Source organism: Eublepharis macularius, chromosome 8 (genome assembly GCF_028583425.1).
Source record: "Eublepharis macularius isolate TG4126 chromosome 8, MPM_Emac_v1.0, whole genome shotgun sequence".
Lineage (NCBI taxonomy): Eukaryota > Metazoa > Chordata > Lepidosauria > Squamata > Eublepharidae > Eublepharis > Eublepharis macularius.
The window spans coordinates 91,495,078-91,510,703 of NC_072797.1; the positions used below are offsets into that span (position 1 = coordinate 91,495,078).

Below are 15,626 nucleotides of genomic sequence, written 5' to 3' on the forward strand. Positions count from 1 at the left end.
AATATCACTAACTTGTTCAGTGCTCTGGGTGAGGCACTAATCTGTCTAGAAGAGCGGAATATAAGCACAGTTGTTGTTGTTGTTGTTATTGCACAGAAGATCACTCAATGAACAACAGTTACAGCTAAGTGCAACCTTGTATTCCTGGGTATCCAGGACTACTACTAGGTTGCAGTCAGTTTTTTCTTGAAAAGATCACTTATTTGAATCTTACTGAGTTTGATGGCTTGATAACTTTTAAACCTTTCCCCCCTCGCCAAGAAACAAATGCCAGGAGAGCAGTAGACAGAGGCTATATCCACATGCTTTTAACCATCTATGTAGACTGGCACCGTCATGATAGCCGGCATAGGCATATGTTGATCCGCAAAGGAATCTTGCAGTGCATTAAAAATATTACAAACATCAAACTGGGAAGAAAAGCATTTCTTGATGTCAGTGGGATGAAAATTCTGTACAACACATCACAAGTAAGTACTTGCATCGCTTTAACTGAACAGTGAAGCTTTTTTATATGCTCTTTAGGTGTCAGTGTAAAAATACTTTTATAAATGTTCCAGATCTTTGTATTGCCTAAAATCTTAAAAACTGTGCTAATTATTATTGTTCTTCCCTAACTGAAAAATCATCTTCCTTCATGAGGAAACCTATTCATTCTGATCAACTACTTTTGACAGGCATTGTGCCCTTCAATATACATTTAAATAATTTTGTCTCATGATCAGTATTCTTGCCCTGTTAATTTAGGCTGTTTATTATTATAGTTATAGCCTATGAATGTACATCTTTTAAAAAGGAAAATTGTTGAAGACAGAGGCAATGTTGATTACAAGAACTTTGTACAGAAGCTGTGTCCAACAGTGGTATAACTTGTTCCAGTCTCTGGTGAGGGACAGGCCCAATTTCAAGGTCAAACAATTGAACAGCAATCCTTGCCAGAACATCTCCCTCGAGACAGTGTGTTTGTGCCTATTTGTTTGCTGCTTGGTGTTCTTTTGCTTAAAGTGTGCACTTAAATGAAGTTGTTGGAAAGATTTAATGTTCTCAGTATTGCTTCAGCAATCCACTGTAGACCTTTGCCATTTATTTACATTGCTTTCATGTGCTGTGATACTTTCTGAATGGTTAACTGCAATTATCATGTATGTTGTTCACAGCAATTATGCTGCTATTGTTGTTGATGGTTTCAAGCCCCAAGATGACATAGGAATAGCATTAATTAATAATATCAAAATTGTAGCAAGAAAGCCTCCAACTGAATCATCTGTTTCAAGATCCTGAACCTTATTGAGCTTATGAGAATTTTTAAAATTTTGTACCAGCACAAAATAGCTGCCACGAATGACATGACCAAGCCACAAAATTTCTTGTCCCAGTCCCTATGATAATCCCAAAATATTGTTTTAAATTCCAAGAAGTATGGCAACTAAAATAACCTCAGAGTTTACAGAATGAAGAGTTCCCAGTTGGGAAAAGATAGCAGATAGGCATTCACATTGGGGATCACTGATGTGTTTACTGCAAAGCTTGTTTGCAGTTCTGCTGACCTCAAATTTACTGTAATGCCTAAGTTTGAAAAATATCTGTGCTTTATATTGACTTCTGCACAGGTGGAAAATACAGAAGAGAGCAACGAAGATGCTTGGGTGTTAGAATTAGACATGGGCACAAACGAAAAAAAACCCGAACTCCCTGTTCGTCGTTCGTTGCCATCCATGAACAATGTGTAGCAAGTAGAACAATACTCGGGAGGAACAAAAATAATAACTGTTATAGTAAAGTCTATTAACACAAATATTTACATTGGCAACACACTCCAAAACTTATATAGATTACAATGGATCATACAAAACACAGTTACAGCAGGCAGATCCTATCTGCAAACATAATATACACAGCAAAGTAGTTTTCTTATGTATTTTGAATGTCCAGAAAATGGATATGCACAAAAAGATTCTTAAAGGTGCAGGATGTCTCAGAAATGAGGACATGCAAGGTGGATGTTCCACAGGTAAATTCTTCGATAGTTCAGCAGAGATAGTCAGATCACACCCGATCCGGGGCCAGCTAATTACCACAGATTTCGTGCCCTTGCTTCCTCAGGGGCGTGATTCTTAAGAATGACGTTAATTCTGAAATCTAGTGCAAACAATTCCAAACATCTGTTGCATGTAAGGCGTTATTCTTTAGCGTGCAAAACATTTCTCTGCAACATATGTAAGCTGCTTCTTCAATTTATAAACATGCACTTCTGAGACCTTGGAACTGGCGGCAGTGAATTCTCATGATTCCGGGAGTTGCCTACTCTTGTCCCATCCATGAACAATGAACAACAAACATGGACGAACATGAACTGTTCCCAGACATGTTTGTTGTTCATTGTTTGTGGGAGCCAGAACCACCCCCGATCCCAACCCCCCCCACTTAGCCCCCCTCCCCTCAAACCCACTTACCTGGCCCTTTAAAGATCCCTTTAAACTATCAGCTAGCAGGCAGCGGGGGGGATTCCCCCCTGCCACCTGCCAGCTGATAGTTTAAAGGGCCCTGTCCTGGCAAAAACAGCAGTGTCTGCTGGCAGCTAGTTTGAGGGGTTACAAACTGACCTTCCCAATGTCCAGTACGCACCAAATTTGCAGGGGACATAGTCCTCACTGTCCTCTGAAGACCCCCCAAGTTTCAGAGAGATTACACCCAGGGAAAGGCATGATCCACGGGTCTCCTCATTGGCTGTCATTTTCTCTTCACAGTGGCAAAAAATGGGACTCTCTGCTGGAAGTACTTTGAAGGATTAAAGCCAGAAGGAAAGCCAGGAGTTCAGACAGAGTTCAGTCTCTGCCTCCGGTTGCCAAGGGGATTGATTGCAGGTGCCAGACTGTCTGGCTTGACGAATGGCTACCGAAGGCAACCAACGAGGCTTGCAATGACTACCTGTTCATTTAGGATGGGGCCTCATGAACAGCTTGTTTGCGAACAGCAAATTAGGCTGTTCGTGGGTTTTTTCTGTTCGTAATGCTGTTTGTGCCCATGTCTAGTTAGAATACCTTTCCTATGAGGAAAGGCTGAAGTGTCTGGGACTTTTCAGTTTAGGAAAAAACCCATAATTAATTGGAGGCATGATAGACGTTTATAAAATTATGTACAGGGTAAGGAGGATGGACAGAGAGCTTTTCCCCCCTGTCCCATGATGGAATCTCACTGGATCTCACTGGGTGACTTTGGGCTAGTTATTCTCTCTCAGCCTAACCTATCTCACAGGGTTGTTGAAGTGAGGATAAAATGAATGAGTTTTGTGTGCTGTTTTGAACCCCCAGTAGGGAAAAATGAAAAATAAATACAGACATAGTTTTGTTTCTGTGTTTCTGTCTGCCACGTTTTTTATTTCACCCTTCCTCTGGTTAGCTGGGGCTATGGTACATAGGGTTGTCTTGATTCATTTTATCTTCACAATCCTATAAATTAGGTTAGGCTGGGAATGACTGGTCCAATGTTACCCAGTGAACTTCGTACTGAACAGATCAGAGTCCAGCAATCTTACTGCTATGCCCAACAGGTTCTTAGTCCATGTATCCTTCACTTTTTAAAGTTAGCAGATTAAAAAAAACACCTTGGGAATTAGTGCATTCTGGTTGCTTACTGAAGAAAGCTTTTGTGCATGACTTCAACAGTTAACTACTTTATACATATTCTAGTGCTTTTGCAAAATGGCCTAGATGCCACTGTACCACAATCTTCCTAATCTGTCTTCCACTGAAATAACTACTGTTTGACTGTAATAAGAGTTGCACACTGAAAGTGTTTGACAACAAAAACTTGATTTCTCTCCTGGCTTGAAGGTGGTACCTGGTGGTACATTAGCACAGCAAGTCAACAGGCTAGCAGTCTGGAAGAAAGTACTGAATATAACCAGAACCTGTGTTTATCACTGAGTAGTTCAGTACAGAAATAGGGCAAAAGACTTAACTTCAGATATAATCATAAACATTCTTGTTGATATTTGAAAATAGCTTTCTCTGAAGGAAGTACAGTTTAGTTCATCTTATTTTCTTAAGCTTCATGCACAAATGAAACAAATGTTGCACAATCAAACTATGTGTATCTTTTAAAAAATCACTTTGTTGCGTGTTACCTCTACAGCTGTACTTCATAAAGAGCAAAGCACGTGATATGCAGTGTTTTTAATTTATTGTGTCTTATTTGTGTTACTAGGAATGCCTTGCAGTGAGAACACTTGATCCATTAGTCAACACTTCTAGTCTTATAATGAGAAAATGTTATCCCAAAAATCGTCTTCCACTGCCAACCATTAAAAGTGCTTTCCATTTCCAACTACCTGTCATCCCTGTTAACGGACCAGTGGCTCAGTTGTATAGTTTGCCTCCTGAAGGTATGGTTAATTCTGAAACATAATGGTTTGCTCTGTTTTCAATAGTAGAAAAAAATTATTTGGCTATAGACACTTACAACTAGAGATGGGCATGAAGAGGAAAAACCCCCGAACACAATGTCCGTTGTTCGTTGCCATCCACGAACAGGGAATCACGAACAAGACCGTGTTCACGAACATGTTCGTGGTTGGCTGTTCATGGGAGGCAGGAGGGAGACTTTGAAGGGAAGAAAGTTCCCTGCACCATTTGCAAACGGCATGGGGAACCTCCTTCCCTTCAAAGTCTCCCTCCTTCCTGCTAGCTAGAGGGAGGGGGGGGAGACTCTGAAGGGAAGAAGGTTCCCCATGCCATTTGCAAATGGCATGGGGAACCTCCTTCCCTTCAATGTCTCCCTCCTTCCAGCTGGCTGGAGGGAGGGGAGACTCCAAAGGGAAGAAGGTTCCCCACGCGTTTGCAGATGGTGTGGGGAACCTCCTTCCCTTCAAAGTCTCCCTCCTTCCAGCTGGCTGGAGGGAGGGGGGGCAGACTTTGTCAGGAAACCCCTGACAGGTGGCTGAGTCGGGGTGAAGTGCCTCTCCCTGCTGCTGTGCAGCAGCAGGGAGAAGGGCATTTCACCCCGGCAGCTGCACTTAGCCGCTTGTCAGGGGTTTCCCTGACAAGCAGCTGAGTGGGGGATTTAAATGTCTCTCTTCCTGCATTGCACAGCAGCAGGGAGAGGGAAATTTAAACCCCAGCAGGCTGCAATCAGCCCTTGTCAGGGTTTTTCCTGACAAGCAGCTGAGTCGGGGGTGAAGTGGCCCTGGGATTAGATTGGGGTTTCCAGGGCAACAGGAGTTCAGACAGAGTTCAGAAAGTCTGTGCCTACTGTTGCCAAGGGAATTGATTGAAAGGCACCAGACTGTCTGGCTTGACAAACAGCTGATGAACTCCAGGAACAGGGCTTGGAAACAGCTGATTAGGGTGTTTGTGGCTTTTTTTGGTTTGTATTGCTGTTCGTGCCCACCTCTACTTACAACTACTATGTACTCTTTTTTTGGTTGTGCTACTCAGATACAAACAGTACACAGTTTAACCCAGATTCGTCTTAATATGTACATTTTAATGGCTTGAGAAATACTGTAGTGTAAATTTTTGTGAAAAATGAAATTTATGCATGTATGTAAAAAGATGAAAATGAGAAACCTTAATTTTAATTGTGATCTGTTAAGCAAATAACAGAAATTTCATTTAGGTTTTCTCATGAATAAATTGCCTAATATATTTACCTGCTTACTTTGATAAGTTAGTTTTCAAATATGTTCTGTATATCACCAAAACTTTTTTGACCTCTAGATTAATTTTAAAAAAATGAGTGGGTTTTTGTATCTGGAATGAAATGATTTTCACAGGAATTTCACCATCATCTTAGGTTTAACATTGAGAATGAATTTGGGAATAATCATAAGTAATGGCTTCCTGATACTGGACTTTTTAAAAAGCCACTTTTGCCTCCATTCATACATTACTGAACATGTCATTTTTCAGATATGAAAATAAAGAAAAAGTGGTCCTGAGAACATTGCCAATTATAGATGCTCCTGTGCTTAAGTCTTAGCAATTAGATTGTCTTTCTCCATTCATTCTTTACTGTTCCTCCAGCCATATCCATGCTTTTAATTCATTGCTGCTGCCACTTGTGCCTCTGTGTTCATATCGGGTCAGCAAATGTAGGCATCAGACGATATGTTCACCAAAATAACTAGTTCTGCCCTTAAAGAGCTACAAGAATTCAGAAATTGCTCCAGTTAAATAATCTTGTATTTCCCTCGTGTCTTCCTGCATTCCCTTGTGTTTTCCTTTGAAGTAAGCACTTCAAAGGAAAACAGTGAGGCCCTGAAAGTAAGAACATTCCTGGCATCTTTCTGAATTGAACAGTATGAATTGTCTGCCATTCTTTTCTTCCTTGCATTGTCAATGTGCTCTTATGGCCAGTCTATCTGAGACTGGACATGCAGCATAAAACCACAATGTACGTTTTATGAAATCCACAGTATAATGCTGCTACTTCCCTTATGAAACTTTTATGTTGCAAACAGAATTTTTTCCCTTTTGTGAGAAGACTTGTAAAACAACATGGCATGTGCTATGGGGCTACTACAGATCTATCTGCTCCACATTAGTCTTACTGGTGAAAAAATTAATGGTTTCTGTGCAATGAGGAATCTGTGTAGTCAGATCTACAGCATGTGGTCTCATGGGGATTTTAATACATATGTAGTATTAGGTTTCAGTTGGTGAGTGAAAAGATTCACATTCATCATTTCTTTTCTGGAATGTACATGTTATAGAAAACATACCATCTGCCCTACTTATAGAGCATTTTATATCACAGTGGATGACGTAGTAGATGAAAGTGATGACAATGATGACACCGAAACAGATACTGAGATTGAAAATGATAATGAAGATGACATAGAGCAACATTTTAAGGTTAGTACTGGAGTTAAGGAATTTTGTAGCCTGTTACAGGAATATTTTCATTACCTATATAAATTTTATATATATGCTATATTTTTCAGCATCGGTAATATGTTGAATACCAGAATTTATCTAGCCAAGCCAATAAAACTTGTTCCCCTCTAAGCTTTGGGATTCCTCTTAAGACAGGTGGCCTGGATTCATATTTCATCTTCGTTCTTCTGTGCCTCCACACATGGGGACTGCGCAGGCGCAGGCCAGCCGCCGGAGAATTTTCTACAGCTTCTATAGCTCCGAAGGGGCCGTTTGTCACGCGCCTCAGCGACCGCTTTCCCGCCCAAACGGTCACATGCTCCTCCAGCGACCAACGGCCCCTTCCCTCAGTTCTCTTCTTGCCGCCGCTTGGAGAGAACGTGAGCTTTGTTTATCTGTCTTTTTGTGTGCTTTTTGAACTTCTTGATTGATCTTTCGGCTTGACTTCGGACTTCGGACTACTCTTCTGCTTACTGATTTGGACTTTGTGTGACCTCGGTAATTATAACTCGGACTGTCTGACCATTCTTTTGCCTGCCCCTGAAGACGGCCTCCAAGGTGCTCTTCAAACATTACATTCAGTGCCACACTAAGATGGCCCAGACCGATGGCCATGAGTTGTGCTTATTTTGTCTGGGGGAGACCCACAATGTCCCGGCCTGTAAAATATGCCAAGGCTTTACCAATAAGGCCAGGCAGGAGCACAAGGCCCGTCTGAACTCCTCCCTGTGGCAGAGGGTCATGTCCGAGGGTACTCCGATGCCTTCCCCCACGGCTGGCCCTAGCCCCTCTGCTGAAAAGTGTTCCCGAGCGGGCTCAGTGGCTTCGGCGAAGTCGGCGTCGAGATCTCGGCCGCCGAGTGCTGCGGCGTCGAGAGCGGCCTCTCCAGCACAGGGTTCGGTGAGACCGCCCCGAAGCGCTTCCGAGTCTCGATCGGATCCGAGGGCGTCTGACTCTGAGACGAGACTAGTGGTGCCGAGTCCACGGTCAGATCCGAAGAAGGCGACATCGGTTACGAGGAAGTCGACGTCGGGCAAGCTGTCGAAGCCGGGTTCTGGGGGAGCATCGGTTCCGAGGGCTTCGTCGGAACCACCGGCCAAGAAGCCTAAGAAGGCGCACCGCCATCGATCGCCGCGCTCGGTTCCGGCGGAGGAGGTGATTGAGATCCCTCGCACGCCTTCTCCCCATTTGGATTCGCCGGCTCCGGAGGAGGTGCCTGACCCGGTGGCCTTCGAGGAGGTACCACTCGGGCACCCTGTGGCCGTGGATCCGAGCCCGTCGACTAGCCGTCGGCTCCGACCATCGCCAGCTCGTCGGTCCCCAACAGCTTCCAGCCGTGATCGGCGCCATTCCGGGGCTGGGAGTGTCAGTTCCGGGCTCTCGGTGGAGTCGCGCCATCGTCAGGCCTCCTACATCCCTCCAGCCTACCACTGCCAGTGGGAAGGGGCACCTGTCGGCTTCGGGTACTCGGATCCGAAGCCATCCACGTCGACCCAGGGTTGGTTCCCTCCGCCGTTCTGGGGAGAGGAGTCGCTGCACGGTTCCGAGGAAGGAGAGGCTGAGAGCGTCGGGGACTACGGGTCTGAATCCTGGTTGGAGCCGTCCCCGGATGACAACGTAGCGCCAAGCACCAGCTCTCCTTATGAGGACCTGAGAATTTATTCGGACCAGATGGCCCGTATGGCTCAGGCACTCGAGATGGACATCTCTTCAGCAACTCCCCAAACCAAGGATAAGCTTCTGAAGAGAATTTATGGCGACAACCCGGCTACCATTGGCTTCCCCATGTTGGAGGGGATTGAGGAGATCGTGGATAAGGTCTGGAAGGTGCCCTGTGACCAGCCTGCGACTTCGAAGAGGATAGAGCAGCTGTATAAAATCAAGCAGGGCACCTGGCAGTCACTGGCAAGACACCCTCCACCCTCCTCGTTGGTCACCGAGGAAATCCAGCCTCGTCGGTCGGGCCCACCACCGGACAAGGAGGGCAGGAAGATCGACGCGATGGGTAGGCGCCAGTACTCCATCTCCTCCCTGGGCCTCAGGATCGCCAACTATCAGATGATCATGGCAAGTTACCAACTGTATTTGTGGGAGAAGCTGGCATCCTACGTCGGAGACCTACCTCCTGATAAGAAAGCTGTGGTCTCCCTGCTCCAGACCAAAGCTGTGTGGCTGTCCAAGCAGCAGATGAACGCAGGAAGCCATGCTGCCGACACTGCTGCGTGTGGGATGTCGTCGGCCATAGTCCTCAGGCGTCACTCCTGGCTACGGTCAACGGCCCTCTCGCAGGAGGTGAGGTCGAGGGTCGAGGGCCTGCCCTTCGAAGGGGACTCTCTGTTCTCAACATCGACAGACGACGCCCTCAAGAAGAAGAAAGAGGACAGGCAGACGGCGCGGTCCTTGGGGCTGGCCCCAGCGGACAAGCCCTCCTCCAGGCCACGGTACGCTTCACGGTACGCTCCATACCATTACCAGGACAGGTTCCAACAGCAGCGGCCTGGTTACCAGCAGTATCCTGCCTATCCGCAGCAGCACTACAACCCCTCACAACAACCCAGGAGGCGTAGACCCTTCAAACCTCGCCCGTCACAACCTCCGGCCCAGCAAAAGGATCAGCAGGGTCTTCGGAGGCAGTACTGACGGGTCAACCCAGCCGTACCCCTGAATTTTTCGGACAGACTGAGGCCTTTTCTCTTTGAGTGGGAGTCGATAACATCTGACTCATGGGTCTTAACTATCGTTGATAAGGGATACGGGCTGGAGTTCATTGAGCGGCCTGAGTGCAGCTCACCCTAGTCAGCTGTAAATAATACTATGGCCGAGCTGGATGCGGAGATCGTGTCGCTCTTGGCCAAAGGTGCTGTGGAAGAAATGGCCTATGAGGAGTCTGTAAGGGGGTTCTTCTCTAGGTTCTTCCTCGTCCCCAAGAAGGATGGTGGTTTACGCCCCATCCTAGATTTGAGGGGCCTTAATGCCTTTTTAAGGGTTACCAAATTTAAGATGGTCACTCTGTTAACTGTGATCTCTTTGCTAAAGAAGGGAGATTGGTTTGTGGTCCTCGATTTGAAGGACGCCTACTTCCATGTGGGGATACGTGAGGAGCAGAGGAAATACCTGAGCTTCATTTACCGGCAAAGGGTTTTCCGGTATAAGGTGCTGCCCTTCGGCCTATCCACGGCACCACGTGTATTCACCAAATGTGTGGCTCCTGTGGTCTCCTTCCTGCGGGAGGAGGGCTGTACCATCTTTCCCTACCTCGATGACTGGCTCATCGTGGCTGGCTCGGAATCTAAGCTGGTGCAAGACATAGAGTTGGTACTGAGCACTTGCAACCGCTTGGGGCTCCTGGTAAATTTTGAGAAGTCCAAACTGGTACCCAACCGCGCGGTCTCTTACATCGGTGCACTGTTAGACTCTGTGGAGGGTAAGGCTCTGCTCCCCCTGGAGAGGGCTAGGTCCCTAAGGGGTCTTGTGTCCATGTTTAACAGGAACGGTTTCCAATCCGTGCGTACTATCCAGTGCTTATTAGGTCATATGGCAGCGACCACCTCTGTGGTCCCCTTCGCTAGGCTGCATATGCGCCCTCTCCAGAACTGGTTTGTACAGAGGTACGATGCCATGCAGCACCCTCCGTCCCTCAAGCTCTCCATCCCAAGGGTCATCCTGTCCTCCTTGGACTGGTGGTTGTCTGATGACAATTTATTTAAAGGGACCCCTTTTGGCTATCAGCATCCTGACGTCACGGTGACCACTGACGCTTCTCTGCTGGGATGGGGGGCTTATTGTGGTGATGTATGTGTGCAAGATGTCTGGTCTGAAAGGGAAAAGACCCTCCATATTAATGTGCTTGAACTAAGAGCCATTCGTTTTGCACTTGTGTCCCTTGCAGCATTGCTACAAAATCGCCAGGTGTTGGTACAGACGGACAACACGACAGCCATGTACTACATAAATCAGCAAGGGGGCACAGCATCCATGGCTCTCTGCCGGGAAGCCACGCTCACTTGGCAGTGGGCAATCAGGAATGGTGTGATGCTTCGAGCTATACACGTGGCAGGTTCAGACAACACTCGGGCAGATGCCCTGAGCAGGGTCCTCTTGTTGGACCATGAGTGGGAACTGAACGCAGAGTGCATTGGGCCGATCTTTCAGATGTGGGGCCATCCGGACATAGATGTGTTCGCAACTGCGGGCAACACCAAGGCCCAGAGGTTCTGTTCGAGGGCTGGGAGCAACCCCCTCTCTATTGGGGATTCCTTCCAATTTATGTGGACCCAGGGGTTGCATTACATGTTTCCACCGTTCCCCTTGATTCCCAGGGTGCTGTGCAAAATAGAGGAGGACAGGACAGATTGCATCCTTGTGGCCCCCTTTTGGCCAAGGCAGGTTTGGTTTCCCAAGCTCCTGCGGATGTCCCAACGGACATATGTGAGTCTGCCCCCTTGGCAGGATCTCCTACGGAACGGGAGCCTGGCCCATCACGACCCCGGGAAGCTGCACCTGACAGCTTGGCGGATCTTTCCCCGCCAGTAGCATTTTCAGATCAGGTGGAAAGGGTCTTAGCGAATGCTAGGAAGCCGTCCACTAGGCGCTCCTACACTGCTAAGTAGCGTAGGTTCGAGGCTTGGGCACTTGCTAAAGGGATGGTGCCTGCCAGTAGCCCCCTTGGGCTCGTATTTGATTATCTGTGCCAGCTGCGGGACCAAGGGTTGAAAGTCACCTCCCTCAAGGTCCATCTGGCAGCTGTCTCTGCTTTCCATTCTCGGGTGGAAGGTAGCACAGTGTTTTCTCACCCTAAGTCCCGCCAGTTCCTGAAAGGGATGTTTAACCTTTACCCGCCAGTGTCCCCTCCTGTACCTCTGTGGTCTCTCTCCCTGGTGCTTTCACGACTGATGTTGCCTCCTTTTGAGCCTCTGGCAACCTGCCCCTTGGACCTACTATCATACAAGGTGGCATTCCTGGTGGCCATGACTTCTGCCAGGAGGGTTAGCGAGCTATCGGCTCTACGATCTGACCCCCCTTTCCTCCTATTTCACTCTAATAGGGTGGTCCTGCGCCCCTGCCTAGGCTTCCTGCCTAAGGTGGTGTCCGCTTTTCACCTCTCGCAGGACATTACGCTTCCTGTGTTCTTTCCCCAACCTTCTTCAAAAGGGGAAAAAGCCCTTCATACGTTGGACCTGAAAAGGGCCCTAGCGTTCTACTTGGACAGGACTAAGGTCTTCCGTGCTAGTCCTCACTTGTTTGTGTGTTTTGGGGCCAAGGATAAGGGTAACAGGGCATCTTCACAGACCCTGTCACGGTGGATCGTGTCGGCCATTGCTAAGGCCTATGCTCTTGCTGGGGTGTCTTGCCCACTTCAGGTCAGAGCCCATTCCACTAGGTCCCAGGCTGCCTCTTCGGCACTCCTCAGGGGTGTGCCCCTGGTTAGCATTTGTAAGGCGGCCACATGGTCCTCTGCTGACACTTTTGTGAGGCATTATGCCATTGATGTCAATGCAGAGCAGGATGTGTCTGTGGCCAAGGCTGTCCTACATTCCCTGTTTTCCTAAGGGAGTCTTGTATGGTATGGTGGTGTTACACAACCTCTTGGGTTTGTATGTATGTATATATATGTGTATATATATTTATTGGACCTATTTATTGCACATGTTGTGTATATGTATATATAGACATTACCTGTATAGTTAGTAGTATATTTATTGCACGTGTCGATTGTTACTGTGTTATAATATAATAAAATTGAGTTGGACTTCACCCCACCTTCCTCATTGTGTGAAGCTTGGTACTCTCCCATGTGTGGAGGCACAGAAGAACGAAGATGAAAACAGGGTTGACATACCTGTAACTTATGTTCATCGAGTTCTTCTGTGCTGACACACAACCCTCCCTCCTACCCCGCTGTGAATTCCAATGCATGATACTGTGATGGCTATAACGGAAATTGGTGTCTTTGAAGGTTTATGGCTATGTGTATTGGTTAAGCGGCGGCAAGGGAGAACTGAGGGAAGGGGCCGTTGGTCGCTGGAGGAGCATGTGACCGTTTGGGCGGGAAAATGGTCGCTGAGGCGCGCGACAAACGGCCCCTTCGGAGCTATAGAAGCTGTAGAAAATTCTCCGGCGGCTGGCCTGCGCCTGCGCAGTCCCCATGTGTGTCAGCACAGAAGAACTCGAAGAACATAAGTTACAGGTATGTCAACCCTGTTTTATCTTCCCTACAGGCACCTCATCTTTGCAGAACTTTCTCCCTTGCAAGATTCAACACGATGCCTTCTGCAATCTTATATGATAGATATAATAAGACTGCATAAGCAGATAGAGTTTGCCACTGCGATCACGGCAGTATTGAGACAGTTTCGCACGTTTTGCTTTATTGCCAACTGTATGCAGACTTGCGTCTCGAATACTCAGAATTAACAACAACAACAGGAACATTTGATTTATATACTGCCCTTCAGGACAACTTAACACCCACTCAGAGCGGTTTACAAATTATGTTATTATTATCCCCACAACAATAAACACCCTGTGAGGTGGGTGGGACTGAAAGAGTTCCGGAGAGCTGTGACTGACCCAAGGTCACCCAGCTGGCTTCAAGTGGAGGAGTGGGGAATCAAACCTGGTTCTCCAGATTAGAGTCCTGCACTCTTCTTAACCACTACACCATGCTGGCTCTCTTTTTAGTTAATATGAGGGGCCTCCCAGATTCCTTAAAAGGTCTATCACCTTCTGAATGACTCCCTGCCTAAAACCACTGAGCAATGTTTCTCTATACAGCTATAAAACATTGCTATAAGTAGCAATGTTATAGCCACTATAAGCTCTATACAGCTGTACAATGTATAGCTCTATACAGCTATAAAACATTGCTATAAGTAGCAATGTTTCTCTATACAGCTATAAAATTCCGTCAGGAATGGTTCCAGAAATAATCTTGTTTTTCTATGTTTTTTGTATTGTGTATATTGTACCAACTGATGCCAATAAAGGCTGGCTGCCTGACTATGTTGTTTTGTAGTGCTTGTGGTTGAATTGTTAAAACAATCTTGGAAAAAGTAGGTCTGGATTAGTTTCAGTGTATCCACAGAAATTTGGGTCTATGTATGCATACTAGTGTTTGACTGCAGTGTTCCATAAACTTGTTAAACTTTTGTTCATTCATTCATTCATTCATTCATTCATTCATTCATTCATTCATTTTAATGCATTTCTGTTACCCGAATGGCTACACAAGTTTATCCCCTGCCCTCTCGAGGTGTTTGTCTCCTGGCCTCTGAGCGCTTGCAAAGTCCAAACCAAAGCAGCACTGTTGGGTTAACATTTATATCGGGATCTTTCCTGTGTATATTGGTTCCAATAAAAGGCATGTTCTTGATTACTGAAGGGAAAACACCACTCACAAAGGAGAAAAAGATCTCATAACTCTCTCAACTTGCATCTGTCTATTGGGAAATTAACATCATTAGACCAACTTTAAAAGAACCACTTTGACAACCCATGAGCACCTGGTTTAAAAATGCTCACTAACTCAAGATAGACTTACTATCTCTCTACACGAGACGAATTACACGAGAATGCTAAAGTAAAGGGAGACACAATGTTAGCCAGGAAGTAGAGTTCTAAAAAACATATTGGATGACTTTGTCAATTTCCCCTCTCTAGAGAACCAGTAAAGATCGCTGCTCAGAGGGTTTGTTTATTTCTTCTTCACTCCCCGAAGGCTCTGTCATTTTCACTTCCCCTTCTGGGAGGCTCCCTTTAACGGGGTTGTCCACCCCAAGGCTCAGTGTGCGTGTCTTGGTACCTAATCATGTTCCCCCACTCCATTGGGCTCCTTCTGTTTGTGAAATGCTGGTCATTTTGCTCCTGCTCCATGGATGACCTCCTTCTGCCCTCTGAGACTGGTAGATATCACCCCTTCCCTGAAACTGCTTTTCCATTTCCTCACTGTTTTCTTAGTTAGCTCTGTGTGATTATCAGTGTATTTGCCTTTTACTGCTCTGGTAATAAAGAAACCTTTCCTTTAGAACATACGCCTGTTCATTTAAGAGTTTCTCTAAGAGAACAATCCTGGTATACATTGGTGGAGATCCCAGTTATCCTCTTTCACTGTGTCTCCTTGAATGCTCATTCCCTCCAACTCACAAGGGGACACACACACCCATTTGGTAGTTTCTTGTGCAAAAGAAATAATGTCATCCATTTGCTGGAAGCTCTTCCATTTGGTATGACCATGGAAGAATAATTACCCATTTTAATCAAAGTGGTGAAGACAGAGCTTTGTGAACTTTGACCTTAAAAACAAAGCGTTCCTGGTTCACTATGAGGTTTAGTGACATGAAGTCCCTTTCATTTCTTATAAAATAAGACATCTAACTATCTAAAATGGCCAGATTAATCTTTAGTGTTCATGAGTAGGATATGGTACAATGATGAGATGGAAGGGGGTAGAGCTAACATATGTGGCTGTGTCTCAGTTGCCTTTGTTGCAGAAACGGACAGGGTTGAAGCCGTTCCTCTCCTTGGCACATGCTCATGCTGGTCTTCTTCTATGGATCTTCAAATGTCCATTCTTCAAGGGGGGAGCATAGTGCAGACTTGCTTCATTCTCTCCTCTTTCTCTTGCATATATCATTGGACTACACTATCCCCTGGTGGTGCCCGCTCTGAGAGCTAACATTAAAGTATAGTTCATTCTCAAGGCATAAAAATAATATATAAAATGGTGGCTATGACATCATATTTGTATGCTGC

The 15,626-nt window shown here is 46.1% G+C and overlaps 1 protein-coding gene across 1 annotated transcript in view; it reads left to right on the plus strand.

Moving 5' to 3' along the window:
* AGTPBP1 (ATP/GTP binding carboxypeptidase 1) overlaps positions 1 to 15,626 on the plus strand; it is a 121,185-nt gene that overhangs the window by 65,558 nt on the left and 40,001 nt on the right. Inside the window, exons 10-12 of the mRNA XM_054986326.1 lie at positions 262 to 470; positions 4,207 to 4,384; positions 6,757 to 6,854. Coding sequence (XP_054842301.1) covers positions 262 to 470; positions 4,207 to 4,384; positions 6,757 to 6,854 — 485 coding nt within the window. The remainder of the gene's footprint in view (positions 1 to 261; positions 471 to 4,206; positions 4,385 to 6,756; positions 6,855 to 15,626) is intronic.